Raw genomic sequence first — 13,992 nt, 5'->3', positions numbered from 1 at the left:
GTGGTGAATGCATAGTAAGTTTTGTGATTACAAGGCAAATATGTAGAGAGTTTATTTTATCCTCCAAGCCCAACACAGGGTGACATAGTAATTACTTTTGGACCTATTAAGTGTGCGGACCACATAATCTGTAGGGAGATTAATTATGTTGTTAGCATTTGCCACCTTCCACTCCACACACTTTCCAAGATTACACCTCCTTTAGGACTACGTAGTCTTGGATAAATTTGATGCTGAATTGCAGTAGTCATTATTTATCTGTTCATGACTGAACCACACCCAGTGTGCATCAAGCAAAATAGTTGAAAATTGGCTACAACATGTCTTGTGGGGTGGGGAGACACACACAGTCTAAATTCAAACTAATGCTCTTATTTTTGCTTTGCCCATGCATTCAATAGGATGGAGTAGGAGAGGTATGGGAGAAACAGCATGTGCCCTCTTAGAAACCAGTCCTCTTCCACAAAAAATTATTAGAATCTAGCACCTAGTTGGTGTTAGAATGCATTTACCATGGACATAAGAGCACCTAGGAGCAAAGACCTTTTCATATTTCACCAAAGAAGGTGTCTCATTAATGATTGTATAAACCCTAAACTGGTGTTGTCAATGTCCTTTTACACTGAATGACGTGTGCCAAAGCTAAAAGTCGTAATTGTGAGCTCCGGTCTCCTCTCTTTTGACTCATGGACCATGTGTTATCTTCTCACCCTAGACCACTCTCCAAATGCATGTGCCCAGGTCCTATATAAGTGGGGCAGTTCACCCATATTTTGTCATTGTATGTGGGTCTCATGTTTTCCATCTATGAAAAATACTTTTTAGGTAATTATAACTTCCTAAAATAAGTAAATTAAAAAGTTTCCTGCTTTTTCTTGAAAATATTATATTCTTTGCAAAATTGACTGTCTTCAAGATTCTATTACATGGTAAGCTACCTTAATACATTTAAGATATTTAACTAGAATCCCTTTTATTTATACAAGGTAAATTAGAAACATGATTATTGTGCAAAAGAGAGTACAGCTTGTGGGTAGCTGCATATTCATTTTCTCTGAGCAGTAGCTCTGAAAACCCACCAGCATTTCATTTTGTATCCTGGGGTGGCTCTTTGGCTCTGTGCCCAGGTTGGCCATTTAGAATCTCTCTTGTTTCTTGCAGGCATTGAGAATGCCAGCGACATTGCCTTGTACTCGGGCTTGGGTGCTGCCGTCGTGGCCGTTGCAGTTCTGGTCATTGGTGTCACTCTTTACAGACGGAGCCAGAGTGACTATGGCGTGGACGTCATTGACTCTTCTGCATTGACAGGTGGCTTCCAGACCTTCAACTTCAAAACAGTCCGTCAAGGTCAGCGGCGTAGGTCCCCAAACACCACGTCCTCAGGACCTAAGACTACGCTCACACAGGAACCCCGTGCTCTTCGGTCCTGTGTGAACATAGCTCTTGGCACTGGGAGCCGCTGCTAAACTGTCTTCGCACGTGAAGGAACCTGACTCAATGGAGTAGTCTGCTTAAATGCTTGGCTACTGTGAGGACAGATGGCTTTCAATTCGCCAGTAGGAACATGTTAAATGAGGCATTTCCATCTTTGATGTGTAGTGAGCTTAATAAATTATTTTATTGCAGATTACCCAACTTCCTATTTAAACAAGTCTGCATGGACGATGTATATTTAATTTAGTAAAAAGCCTGCTTTAAGGATGTACATTTAATTTAGTTAACTAAACTACTGATTATTCAAGGCGGAGGACCAACTACTCTACCACAAACTCCTAGGCATATTTATCATACTATTTATTAGGTGGAGTTATTTTTGTACTTCTGTTTTAAATAAGTAAAAGGACTTTGGATATATGATGGGTCAGTTAGCCGGGGGAAAAATGAAATTCCCAGTTTAAATGACTCTCAGGTGTTACCCCGTCAGGCAATCTCCTGTTGTGGGGGAAAGAAAATCTATCATGTCAAACTACAGCAATACTCATTTTCAAAACAGAAAGTCATTTAATTCTCTTATGTGAACCAAATCTATTTCTGATTGCAAGATGGTGATGAGACATACATAGCATCTATTTTAGAGGGGAAAAAAATGAAGCTCTCTTCAGTGGATGAAGATTTTTACCTTGACTCTCATTGTCAATATCATCACCTTTGTTTCTGCTTACTGTATGCCAGTATCACCTGTACCACAGGACAAGAAGAAGTCTCGCTGCTTGGTAGTGATTTAGCAGAGACTGGGTTCTGAAGTGGAAACCCAAGGGTGCTAGAAATTGGGAGATGGTGGGGAAAAATAAAATGGTTTCCTGCTCACCACTCACTTCTAGGCACCAGAGTTTCAAGTCTGAGTCTTCGTGGCCTCATATAGGGTTTAATATATACAATTTAATTAGAAGTAAACCCAGTTAAGAACTGAGCTTTATGCTACATAAGAAACTAGAAACAGAGACTTCTAGTCAAGATGGCAGAGTAGATAATCACTGTGCTCCCCACCTCCCATGACCACATCAAAATTACAACCCAATTACAGAACAGCCATCATTGAGAACCACCTGAAATCTAGCTTAATGGAATTCCTACAACCAAGGACGTGAAAAAGCCACACCAAAACCAGCAGGAAAGGCAGGGAAGCAAAATGGCAGGTCCCACATCCGTCCTGTAGTGGTTAAGAAATGGGAGGGATATCTCAGCTGCGAAGACAAGGAGTCCTGGCCCCACACCAGGCTCTCCCTCCCGGGGCTGCAGTTCTGGGAAGAGAAGTTCCCATAATATGTGGCTGTGAAAGCAGCAGGGATTGTATTCAAGTGGGATGGAAGGCTGCTACAGACCTAGTAGCTGCAGGTCTTAAAGGGACCACACAGAAACTCACTGGGTCACAGAATCACTCACTGGCTCTGAGGTCCAGCTCTGGGGCAGTAAAAAGCACCAGAACATACAGAGAAGAGCTGAGCTGACCAGCTTCAGGGCAAGTGCCAGAGGAGCAGGGGTCGAGGCAGCTGTGTCTTCCTGGGGAGAAGTGCTAGTAGAGGCCATTGTTGCTCTGTTGCACTTTACCCCTCCCAACCTTCAGGCTCAGGCCTGAGCCCAGTCTGAGCTCTCCACTGACTTGGCTAACACCTATGATTCCCAGGGACCCTGTCCCGCCCATACTACTTGCAATGGCATTTTTCCCAAGTGCCGTGCCTCAGCTTACACTGATAACTTTCTGAAATCTTTTAAGGTCCACAAACTTCAAACAAACAGCAGCTGGCCTCAGCATATCCTGCACCTCTTGTTTACTGGCCCCTGGCACAGGTGGCTCCAAGCCAGACACAGGTAGGATCTGACCATGGGATGCACCAGAGTCCCTCCTAAGAGGCTCCAGAACCAACACACCCAGTGGCCAGCTTCAGACCACACCAGAGCACCCCCAGCCAGGTCCACAGTGACACACCCGAGGGCAGATTTGGCAGGCACCACAGCCCCACACAAGTGAATTTCGCTCCAGGGGATCAGGCCCCACACAACACCCTGTCTGCTAAAGTCACAGACATTCCTCACAACCAGTCATCCCAAGGGTCAGTCCCGCCCACTGATGTGCCAACAGCAATCAAGGCTCAGCAGCATGGGGAGGGCACACAGAACCCACAGGGGTACCACGGAGTACCCGGCTCAGGTGACCAAGGAAACAGCACCACTGGGTCCCAAAGGACACCTACTCCATGAGGCCACCCTGCCAACACGGGGAGACAGAGCAGACCTAATTAATACATGGAAACAAGCACAAGGAGTCAGTCAGAATGAGGAGACAAACATGTCCTGAATTAAAGAAGAAGATTTCAGAAAAAAAAAATAATAAGGAGACAAACAATTCACCAGATACAAAGTTCAAAACACTGGTTATAAAGATGTTCAATAAACTTAAAAGAAAAATAGATGAACTCAGGAAGAATTTGAACAAAAAGATAGAAACCACAAAAAAAGAACAAATCAGAAGTGAAGATCAGAATAACTTAAATGAAGAATGCATTAATAAGAGGGAATTAAGAAGAGTAAATGAAGCAGAGGATCAAATCAGCAACTGGGAGACAAAGTAGTAGAAAATAAACTACTAGAACAGCAAAAATAAAAAAGAATTTTAAAAATTATGATAGCTTAAAGGGCCTCTGTGGCAACAGTAAGCATAATGACATTTGCTTCATAGAGGTACCAGAAGGAGAAGAGAGCAAGGGATTGAAAACCTATTTGAATAAATAATGACAAAAATCTTCTCCTAGCCTGGCAAAAGAAATAGACATACAAGTCCAGAAAGCACTGATCATCAAAAACAAGATGAACCCAAAGAGGCTCACACCAAGGTACATCATAATTAAAATGCTAAAGACAGAGAGAGAATCTTACAAGCAGCAAGAGAAAAGCAGTTGGCTACATACAAAGGTGTTTCCATAAGACTGTCAGCTGATTTATTAATAGAAACTTAGCAGGCCAGAGGGATTGGCACAAAATATTCAAAATTGTGAAAAGACTTACAGCCAAAATTACTCTCTTCCCAGCAAGGCTATCATTGAGATTGAAAGGGAAATAATGAGTTTCTCTCACAAGAAAAAACTAAAGGAGTTCATCACCACTAAACCGGTACTATAAAAGATATTGCAGGGACTTCATTCAGAAGAAAAGATCAAAACCATGAATAACAAAATATAGGAAAGAAAACATTCTCACTAGCAAAGGCAAACACTTAGTTAAAGCAGTGGATCAAACAACTGTAAAGTTTGTACAAAAGCTAAAAGGCAAAAGCAGGAAGAGCGTGTATAATTACAATATATTAAAAGATATACACAAACACATGCATGAAAGAAGTAAAAAATAATGACAAAAAAAGTAGATGAGGGGAGTAAAATCTGTAGTGATTTTAGGGCGTGTGCAAACCTAAGCAACTGTCAACTTAAAATAGACTGCTATAATATAGCTTAATATATAGGAAGCACATGGTAACCACAAACCAAAAAGCTACAAGAGATTACAATACAGGGAAAGTAATTCAAACATAAATTGATGCTTGCCAGATGGAAGGGATATTGGGCAATGGATGAAAGGTGAAGGCATTAAGATGCATAAATTGGCAATTCACCCAGCCTGGTGTGGTGCAGTGTATTGAGCGCCGGCCTGCGGGGAAAAAAGTGTTGCTGGTTCGATTCCCAGTCAGGGCACATGCCTGGGTTGCAGGCCAGGTCCCCAGTAGGGGGAGCGCAAGAGGCAACCACACGTTGATGTTTCTCTCCTTCCCTCCCTCTCTGTCTAAAAATAAATAACTTTTTTTAAAAAAGATGTATAAATTGGCAATTATAAAAAGAGTCACAGGGATGTAAAGTACAGCATAGGGAATAGAGTTAATAATATTATAATAACAAAGTATGTGTCAGGTGGGTACTAGGCTTATCTGGGTGATCACTTTGTAATTTATATAAATGTCTAATAACTATGTTGTACACCTGAAACTAATATAATATTGCATGTCAATTGTAATTGAAAAAATGTTAAGAACCTAGAAATAAATATCCATCAATAAGATACCAGTGTCTTAGACCATAGCACTTTAAAAACAGAGGAAAAGTAGTCGTCTGAGAGTGGTGTGTTCAAGTGCAGGGTCTTTGAAGTCCAAAACTGCTCTATGACCTAGTTAATCAGTTATTTTCTCTGAGTCTCAATTTAACAGCTGTAAAATGGAGATAATATTCACCTCAAAGGGTTCTTATGAGGATGAAATTACCTGGAATAACAAGACCTTTGCATATGGAAGCTGCTCAATAAATGCAGTGAATATTATTCTAGAAGCTGGTTGTTCCCCTTGCCTTGGCACAAGACGCTGCTGTGTTCCGTAGAGCACCAGGCAGCAGGCAAGAGCGGGGCTCGTTTGGAGAATGCCGACTTGCATAAACTGGAACGCATCTCCTTACTGTGGGGCTTCTCAGAGCTCACATGTACAGTAAATTTCTGAGACAACAGGTAGCCTTTCCAAACTTACTTTATCCTTTTCTTTTTTTTTAAAATCAGGAATCTCACAAAACTAGTGATACAAGCAATATTATTTATGAAAATTCCACTCGACCCAACGTTCATTGTGATGACACCTCACACTGATGCTCCTCGGCTCTCCCTCCATTGTCTTAGGGGCATCCATTCTTGAACAAATATAGCTGGGCCCTCAGGAAGGTGAACAGCAGGCATGTAGGCTGGCACACTTAGAGCAGGCCAGGAGCTTTACAAAAAGGATTCCCAAAGAAAAACTTGGGGTAATTGGGTGACTGTCCCTGATCAGACTTGAATCAAGCTGACAGCCAACTTTCGTGACTGTGGACTCAGTCACACATACCTACTGTCACATGGGTGGGCAAAGGTCGGTGTACGGTTGTGAGTATGAGCAACACAGAGCTTTTCTCTTGTATTATTTATTTGCATTACAACTGTAAACCTACATTTCCCCAAGGTTATATAATCGCATTTTCCATTTAAGTGCCTAAGTTAGGCCCAAGTCTAACTCTAGGGAATAAATGGTTTTTTGTGTCATGGCTTCACATAAGTTAGGAGGGTCTTTTAAGAGCAGCCAGAAATTAAACTTCAGAAGGTGAGGGCGTGACATAAAATAACCACGAAGCTCAGGGATATGATTTTTCAGGCCTCAGTGGAAACGCATTCCCAACTCCTTTCAAATGTTAGTTGGATCTTAAGTCCCGCTTCTCGCCTGGGATCACCAGCAACAGGAGCAAGGCTGGTGCCCGTAGAATTCAAGGCAGCTCTGTTGAAAAGCACAGCTCCTTGGCTGTGCCCGTCTTAGCACAAGAGCCTCAGGCATGAAAAAAAAAATTGCATCACCAAGGAGCCGTCAGGTTGCGTCATCTCATTTTGAACTTCTATCTCTACGATGTTGGATTCTTAGAGCATTAGAACAGGAGGTGGGAAAACTCAGGAGTACACATTTCCTGCTGGGGTTGCTACGAATTATGAAAATGGGAAAAACAATAGTGGCTAATGCAATATGGCCTGGAATTGCAACATTTTCAAAAATATCATACTTTAAACATTTTCCTCTGGCCCAAAAGGAAAATTGTTTAATATGGTTTGGGTTTCAGTTCAAGATGTCACATTGACGGACTGATAGGAGTGGGAGGTTTCGGACTGGGGGTTATTTTGCTATTTACTAATAAATGATATTATTTCGTCACAAGAAAATAGTACAGCAAAATGCTGTGCTATTTGGCTTAGAAAAAATTGGTAAGCACCCCCCCAGATGGGAAAGTCCAATTTTTCATGTTTTTGTAAAGACCGATTTTTTCCATTTGTTGTGAGACAGAGAGGAAGCCGGTCTGAGCTTCTCTCCATGCAGAATCTGTTTCCCCCTCCCCCCATGCGGTGCCACCTTTGCCTCTCAGAGTGACATACGCGATATTAGAGCAAATTGGCCACTCAGACATCGAATGATTGGTGAGGTCCCCTGACCCTTTTGCTCTGAGGATACCCCAGGCCTCAGAAACTGCCCAGAATTTCACATGAGATGCATAGGCACCAGCTCAACTTCGGTTATAAACAGCACTACCTAGTAGTCACCATGCTGTGTCATCTCTTGACATTTAAAAGGAACAGATGTTATTTTTGCTCCAAACTGGATTATAAAACATTTTTCTTCCTTTTTTTTAAAAATTTCACTTTGCCAGTTAAAATCACATAAACAAAAATACCTGGAGTGCCAGAAATACTTGTTTTGAAAAGATCCTGTGTAAGGAGCTCTGCGAAGTGAATGATTTTGGTCGGTGGCATTCAGAGAATGGTGTGGGAAAGCCAGATTCCAAGAGTCCAATGTTCTGGTCACTAATGACCAGTCTAATGGAGCCACCCTAGGTGCTCTGGGTGGCCCTGAATGCCTGGCTCTGATTGGAGCAACAGGCAAACACACAGGCTGTTAGGCAGTTAGTGGAGACAGATGCCAAGGGGTACCTGTGGTGCCTTTTAGTTTCTGAGTGACAGATCCATTTTCTTTCACCAGGTAACTCCCTGCTCCTGAACTCCTCCATGCAACCAGACCTGACAGTGAGTCGAACGTACAGTGGTCCCATCTGTCTACAGGACCCTCTGGACAAGGAACTCATGACTGAGTCTTCCCTTTTTAACCCCCTGTCAGACATCAAAGTCAAAGTTCAGAGCTCCTTCATGGTTTCACTGGGAGTATCTGAGAGAGCTGAGTACCATGGCAAGAATCATTCTGGGACTTTTCCCCATGGAAACAACCGCAGCTTCAGCACAGTGCACCCCAGAAATAAAGCACCCTACCTCCAAAATTTGTCATCACTCCCCACAAGGACAGAACTGAGGACAACTGGTGTCTTTGGCCACTTAGGAGGACGCCTAGTAATGCCAAATACAGGTGGGTGGTAAGTGTGTTTGTGTATTTTCTAGCACTTGCTTAAAGACTGTATTTACACAGTTACATCCCATCAGATTAACTTTCAAGATGTTTACCATCCCCTTGTCAGATCTACAAACACTGTGGCTCCAACAGATTACTTGATTGACACAGCAAACCAGAACCAACGCTGAGATGAGATTTTTCAACCTTCATCCCACGTGAACCAAACAGCCCATCTGATGGCCTGTTAGAGTTGATGGCCAAGCTAGTTCAAAAGATTTGTTTGGTTCCTAGACATCAAGCCCCTCTGAAACATCTTTCCTAGAACATGATCAGGAAGCACTGAGAACATTCTTTGACATGACCCACAAATACCATGTTCATAGCCAAGTTAGTTTATGCACTAGTTGGTAATTTAGTGAAAATAACACTCAGAGTGGAATTTCCTCAGTAACCGACCTGTCATACACTGTCAGTGTCTGTAGACCTTGGTATAATGTTACCTCGTGATGAGCACTGATGAAGGATCATTTTTGAATTAAAACTATAGTTCCAAGGCTATATCATAAGCACACTTATTTCTCAATAACTTTTTGTCCTTTTGGTTAGATGTTTTGACAAGGATACTCAAGGTGTACAGCCCAGATCACTTTAAAAAAAGACACGCTGTCTGTGGGTTAGTCTTCAAGGTTGCCATCTGAGACCTAACTGGATGGCAGAAGACGACGATCTCTCCTCTGATTTCTAAGCAACAGGGCTTAGGTGTGTTCTCAGTCACCACCACCGCTGGCTGCCGTGGGGAAAAGAGGACCCTGGGTGCGCCAGTCCTACTACACGATAGGCTAGCACTGGGTCGAGACCATGGGGTCCTTGTCGGACTTCTCTCTAGAGGAGAGCGAACCTACCTCTCCGAGGGAAATGTTTTATCTTATAAAATGAAATTTGTAATAGCACTAGTCTGATGCTACCATCTCTGCTAGCTTAGTGACTTGAGATCAGTTTGTTTCAAGTTGATGAATAGTCTTGTTCTTCTATACCAATTGCTTTCTTAAAAAACTTCATTTCAGGCAGATAGCCCTCAAATGTAGCCCTACTAATGACCTTGTAGTCTAAACTTCCAATGCTCTAGATTCTCCCTGGTCCATGTTTTAGAACATGGTAAGGATCCTTGTTCAAACATGGATGCATGTCATTGCGTGAGCATCTGTGTGTGAGGCAGCCCTCCCTGGTGATAGTGGCAGATGGATCGGTGTGGAATGAGTCCATCAGCCATACTCACCAAGTACCCTTCTTATGAGAATCTTAGCAACTGGAAGTGTAGGTTCTGGAAAAAAGAAAACTAAAGGATGCAAACCCTGCCCTTTCAAGGGGAGTAGGATATATTCATCAGAAACAGAAGTTGCACATTGAGTTATTGTGCATTTAACTTACCTCCCCATTCTAACCCAGTGCTTGCCACTCACTCAGCAGACTTTCAATAGCTATTGGTTGAACAAATTGGCCACACTCCCCACTCTGTTCCCATCCTCATTTGTTAGTGTGTATTTTTGTGTGCACGTGTCTACACACGTGTGGAGGGGGTACCAAGATTGACCACTCATTGGCTAGGTTTGTTTAATGTTTATCAAGGAAAGAGAGATGAAATGATGAAACAGATTTTTCTTTCTCTTCCCTCCTGATTTAAGAAGCACTGGTATTGAAAGCAAAAAGTTTTTTAAGAGCCTTGTCTCTGATACCCAAAAAGTTCCTCTGTAAAGGGGCATTTTCAAAGTTCCTAACAAGAAGCCCCACACAAGATTGAAGCTGTTCACTAGAAATGAATTTCTGGAAAAATAAATGTGGAGAAGTGAAACCTATGTTATTTGCAGAGCATAAATGCAAACTATGCCTTGGGGAGCTAAAGTGTAAAGAAGCAAGACACAGCAATTAAACTATTCTAATGCCGTCCATCCCAAATTGTGGCTGGGTGCCTGGCAGTGATTCCTCAAAACAGGGCCCTCTGCAAGTCATCCATTATGCAAAATATACAACAAGAAACTCGGGTGGTTCCACTGCCATATCAAATAGAAGGCTGTCAGGGTAGCAGGTGGAGTTTGGGAAAGAGTGTATTCTTCCTTAATTGGAGATAACTGTTAAACGACATATTAAAAATGCATACTTCTTTAGGGGGGCACAGGTATAAAGATTTCCCACGGTGCTTTTCATCCTTCATTCAACACAACTTGCCACCAACAGCACCACCCTGCCACAACTCTTGCCCCTGACTATCTTCAGTCTCCCTATAAAATTTGCATTGCTGGCTGGAAGGAGGAAAGTATGTTTAAGGGATAATCATACACTTTCTGACTGAAGGAAAGATGAAAAGAGTGTAAAGCCCCATGATCCTATAGATTCTGGTAGAATTTAGGAGTGTTATGAATAATGTTTCAATCTAAACACAGGGAATTAAGCTGACTTGAAAGGAATGAGATGTGATCGGCTCTACAAACAGCCCTTTCTCAAAAGTCCACACACGTGTTTATTTTCAGTTGATCTGGGAGTTGACCGTCAGGCCCTCATGACATACAGAACATAGCACAGCTCAAAGCCTGGCCTTTATTTATTTATTTTGACTCAGAATTTTGAATCCTACTCCTTCATTCACATATTCATGATTTGTTGTTTTTTTTATTTGATTATTCTAATTAGCCCACTCTGTGCCAGGCATTGTGCTCTGTGTATTGATGTACTAAGCCATTATTGCTTTAAAAAAAAAACCCACTGTATGATTTCATTTATTTGAAAGTTTAGAATAGGCAAACTAATCAACATGTCGGAAAGCAAGTGAGCAAACACGTGGGCTCACAGTCGAAGAACTGGCTTCTAAAGGGCCTGAGGGAACTTTGGGTGGCAATGAGCATGCTCTAATCTTGATGGTGATGATGGTTACATGAGAGTATACCTTTGTCGAAACTCATCAATTTCCACACTTAAAACATGCATTTGATTGCAGATGAATTATACCTTGCTAACACGAACACACACACATACACACACACACACACACACACACACACACACACACACACACACACGAAAGGAAAAATGTGATATAAAGCTACTTTTTTGGGTTAATTAATTGCCTAAGATGGCATTATTTCTTGACAGTAGCCTCCTGTGCTTCTGTAGCTAAATGAGAGTGACTTAATGCCCCTTGTCATAGTGGCCTCCATAGTCTGACTGAGAGGCAACAGAGAGAAAGCACTCCGTCATGCAGAGAGAATACACAATGTCTAGGGTGTGTATTCAGGTTGACATCCACACACACTGAACATACGGTGTATTACAACTTCTGCTCAGCTACCTTTTCAGAAAAATGGGCAATGAAAGGAGGAGCCGGATCAGGAGGCCCCCAAGTATGGCAATTGTAGTCCTCCTACTGCTGGCATTATGGTCCAGAATACAAATGGATGCCCTTGCTGAAAAGCTGTAAGCAAAATTTAAATGTGGCTCATTCTTAGTGCTGGTGAAAGATACTGATGATAACTAGCATGCTACTGAATAATGCTCATAAATGTAAATCACAAATAACTTGTTTTGCAATGAGTCTTACATTCCTTGATTCTACCGCAGCTCACGGGCACATAGAAGGATATCACTAAAGCCTGCCATCTCTAGATTTAAATTATCATCAGCACCCTGAAAGCTTCCTGTGTGATTGCATTAGCTCAAATGAAAGGAGGAAGGGCGAGAGCTGCATTATTCAAAGAATAAGAGGGTGCCTTGAGATTTTATTTTGTAAAGATTTTACTGTGTCTCTATTTCATTTTTTTATAAATAAGCAACTACATTAAAGAGAATCTCTGCCCTCTTTAGACCCTTTTCTCTTGGCCAAAGTGAAATATTTACTTCCCAGCCCTCAAGAGGAGAGAGGGGACACTTCAAATTCAGTGCGATGTACCCTCCCAGTGCATTCGCTCCCTGCATTACATGATTTTACTGAAGCATGGATTCTGAGGGATTTTTTTTTTTCAATTTCAATGTTGACATGAATATGGTTCGGTCACCTTTAACCTTGGCATTTTCTAGCTTCTCTTTACAAATATAGAGCCAAATAGTGGCTATGCAGCAACATATATGGTTCCTTAGCTTATACAGGCTTTTTCTTTCTCAAGTTTTCTTGACACAATGCAGTACGCCTCTGATTTCTTCTCTAAACGTACTTCAAGATGCACAATTTTCTAGCAAAATGTTATGTGGCCCACCCATTATCCCAGATACCTTTTCAGTAAATGAATGAATAGAGGCAAGGTAGAGAAACACATTTTTTTAATTTCAAAGCAAATCAACTGATATATTGATAAACATGTACTCTCAGATATGTTTGAGAGTCCATGACATCCAGTTTTTTCAGAGAATTTAAACATGATAGGAAGACTCTAAATAAAAACCAGTTTGAATACAGAGTTGAAATATTCATTCTGCTTTATGTTGCTGTTAGTAAATAATATTTTCCCCTTTATCATCTCGGACTTTATAAACTTTCCAAGGATCAGGATTTCATCGATTGCTGTGACAAGGTCCTTTTTTTCGCGAGCAGCTGTACAGTGCCCAAAAGAGGTGCTTCAAAATAATCGCACAGTCTACAAATAACCTCTGGGCTTTCTGTTTCAGGAGTGAGTTTACTCATACCCCACGGTGCCATCCCAGAGGAGAAGTCTTGGGAGATTTATATGTCGATCAATCAAGGTGAACCCAGGTGAGAGACAGAAAAGAATGACGTATTAATGATGTCGTAAAGATGGAGCAGAGCCTCAGCAGACAATCCTAAGTTTCTTAAGATACGTGACACGGAGATGTATAGGTGAGAGGGGAGCTATTTGACTATATAGAGAGGGGAAAAAACAGTCACAAAACTGTTGGCTAGAAGGAATGCACAGGTGGCCTCGCATTTCTAGGTAACTAACCTAAGTCTCTGACATCTGGACAGCAGACACTCAAGGTAAAACAGTGAACTGGGAGGCAAGCCCTAAGCAGGGCTTCTCCACAAACCTTGACTGCCTCCCTTACTCTTCCTCTCAGAAGGGAAAAAAATAATCAACTCTGGAGGCACACTTTGGTGCTAGGGATTATGCAAATGAAGGGAATGATCGACCTGTGACCTTTTATGGTCAGAAGACCTGCTTTAAGAAGGAGAGACAATATCTTAGGCAGTTTTCCTCATGTAAAAATATGGTCTATGCTTCAATAGCTTTCAGGCCTGACAAATTTCAGCAGTATTAAATTCAATTACAGGAACAAATACAAATCTTGTCACATACTCTTTTAATGAAAGTAGTGGGTTATTTTCTTAGCACAACTATAATACTTGTGGAAAGGTTGCCTTGCGCCACACAAGATAAAGCTGACTCCTCTTTAGAAACCAATTTCTCTCATAAACTGGATATTTTCCTCTGGCATTTTCAGTTTTAATATCTTGGTTATTTTAGAATAGATTTTTTTGTTGTTGTTAGCAAAGAACACATGAAGGAAAAACACTGAAAGGGAAAACAGCCAGAGAAACAGATGGTTTGAACAGATTTTGATAGCTATCTCCATAAGATCTGGTGCCCGGTGGTTTTAACTTAATGCTTAGAGTC

The 13,992-nt window shown here is 41.7% G+C and overlaps 1 protein-coding gene across 3 annotated transcripts in view; it reads left to right on the top strand.

The window, feature by feature from the left end:
• UNC5D (unc-5 netrin receptor D) overlaps positions 1–13,992 on the top strand; it is a 470,270-nt gene that overhangs the window by 401,611 nt on the left and 54,667 nt on the right. For all 3 annotated transcript variants that reach the window (XM_054566043.1, XM_054566041.1, XM_054566042.1), the window contains 3 exons: positions 1,162–1,347; positions 8,015–8,392; positions 13,028–13,112. In XM_054566043.1, coding sequence (XP_054422018.1) covers positions 1,162–1,347; positions 8,015–8,392; positions 13,028–13,112 — 649 coding nt within the window. The remainder of the gene's footprint in view (positions 1–1,161; positions 1,348–8,014; positions 8,393–13,027; positions 13,113–13,992) is intronic.

Source organism: Pteronotus mesoamericanus, unplaced genomic scaffold (assembly GCF_021234165.1).
Source record: "Pteronotus mesoamericanus isolate MK-2021 breed Mesoamerican mustached bat unplaced genomic scaffold, CSHL_Meso_final contig_169, whole genome shotgun sequence".
Lineage (NCBI taxonomy): Eukaryota > Metazoa > Chordata > Mammalia > Chiroptera > Mormoopidae > Pteronotus > Pteronotus mesoamericanus.
The sequence above is the reverse complement of the archived record's forward strand: the minus strand, read 5'-3'. Positions and strand labels throughout refer to the sequence as shown.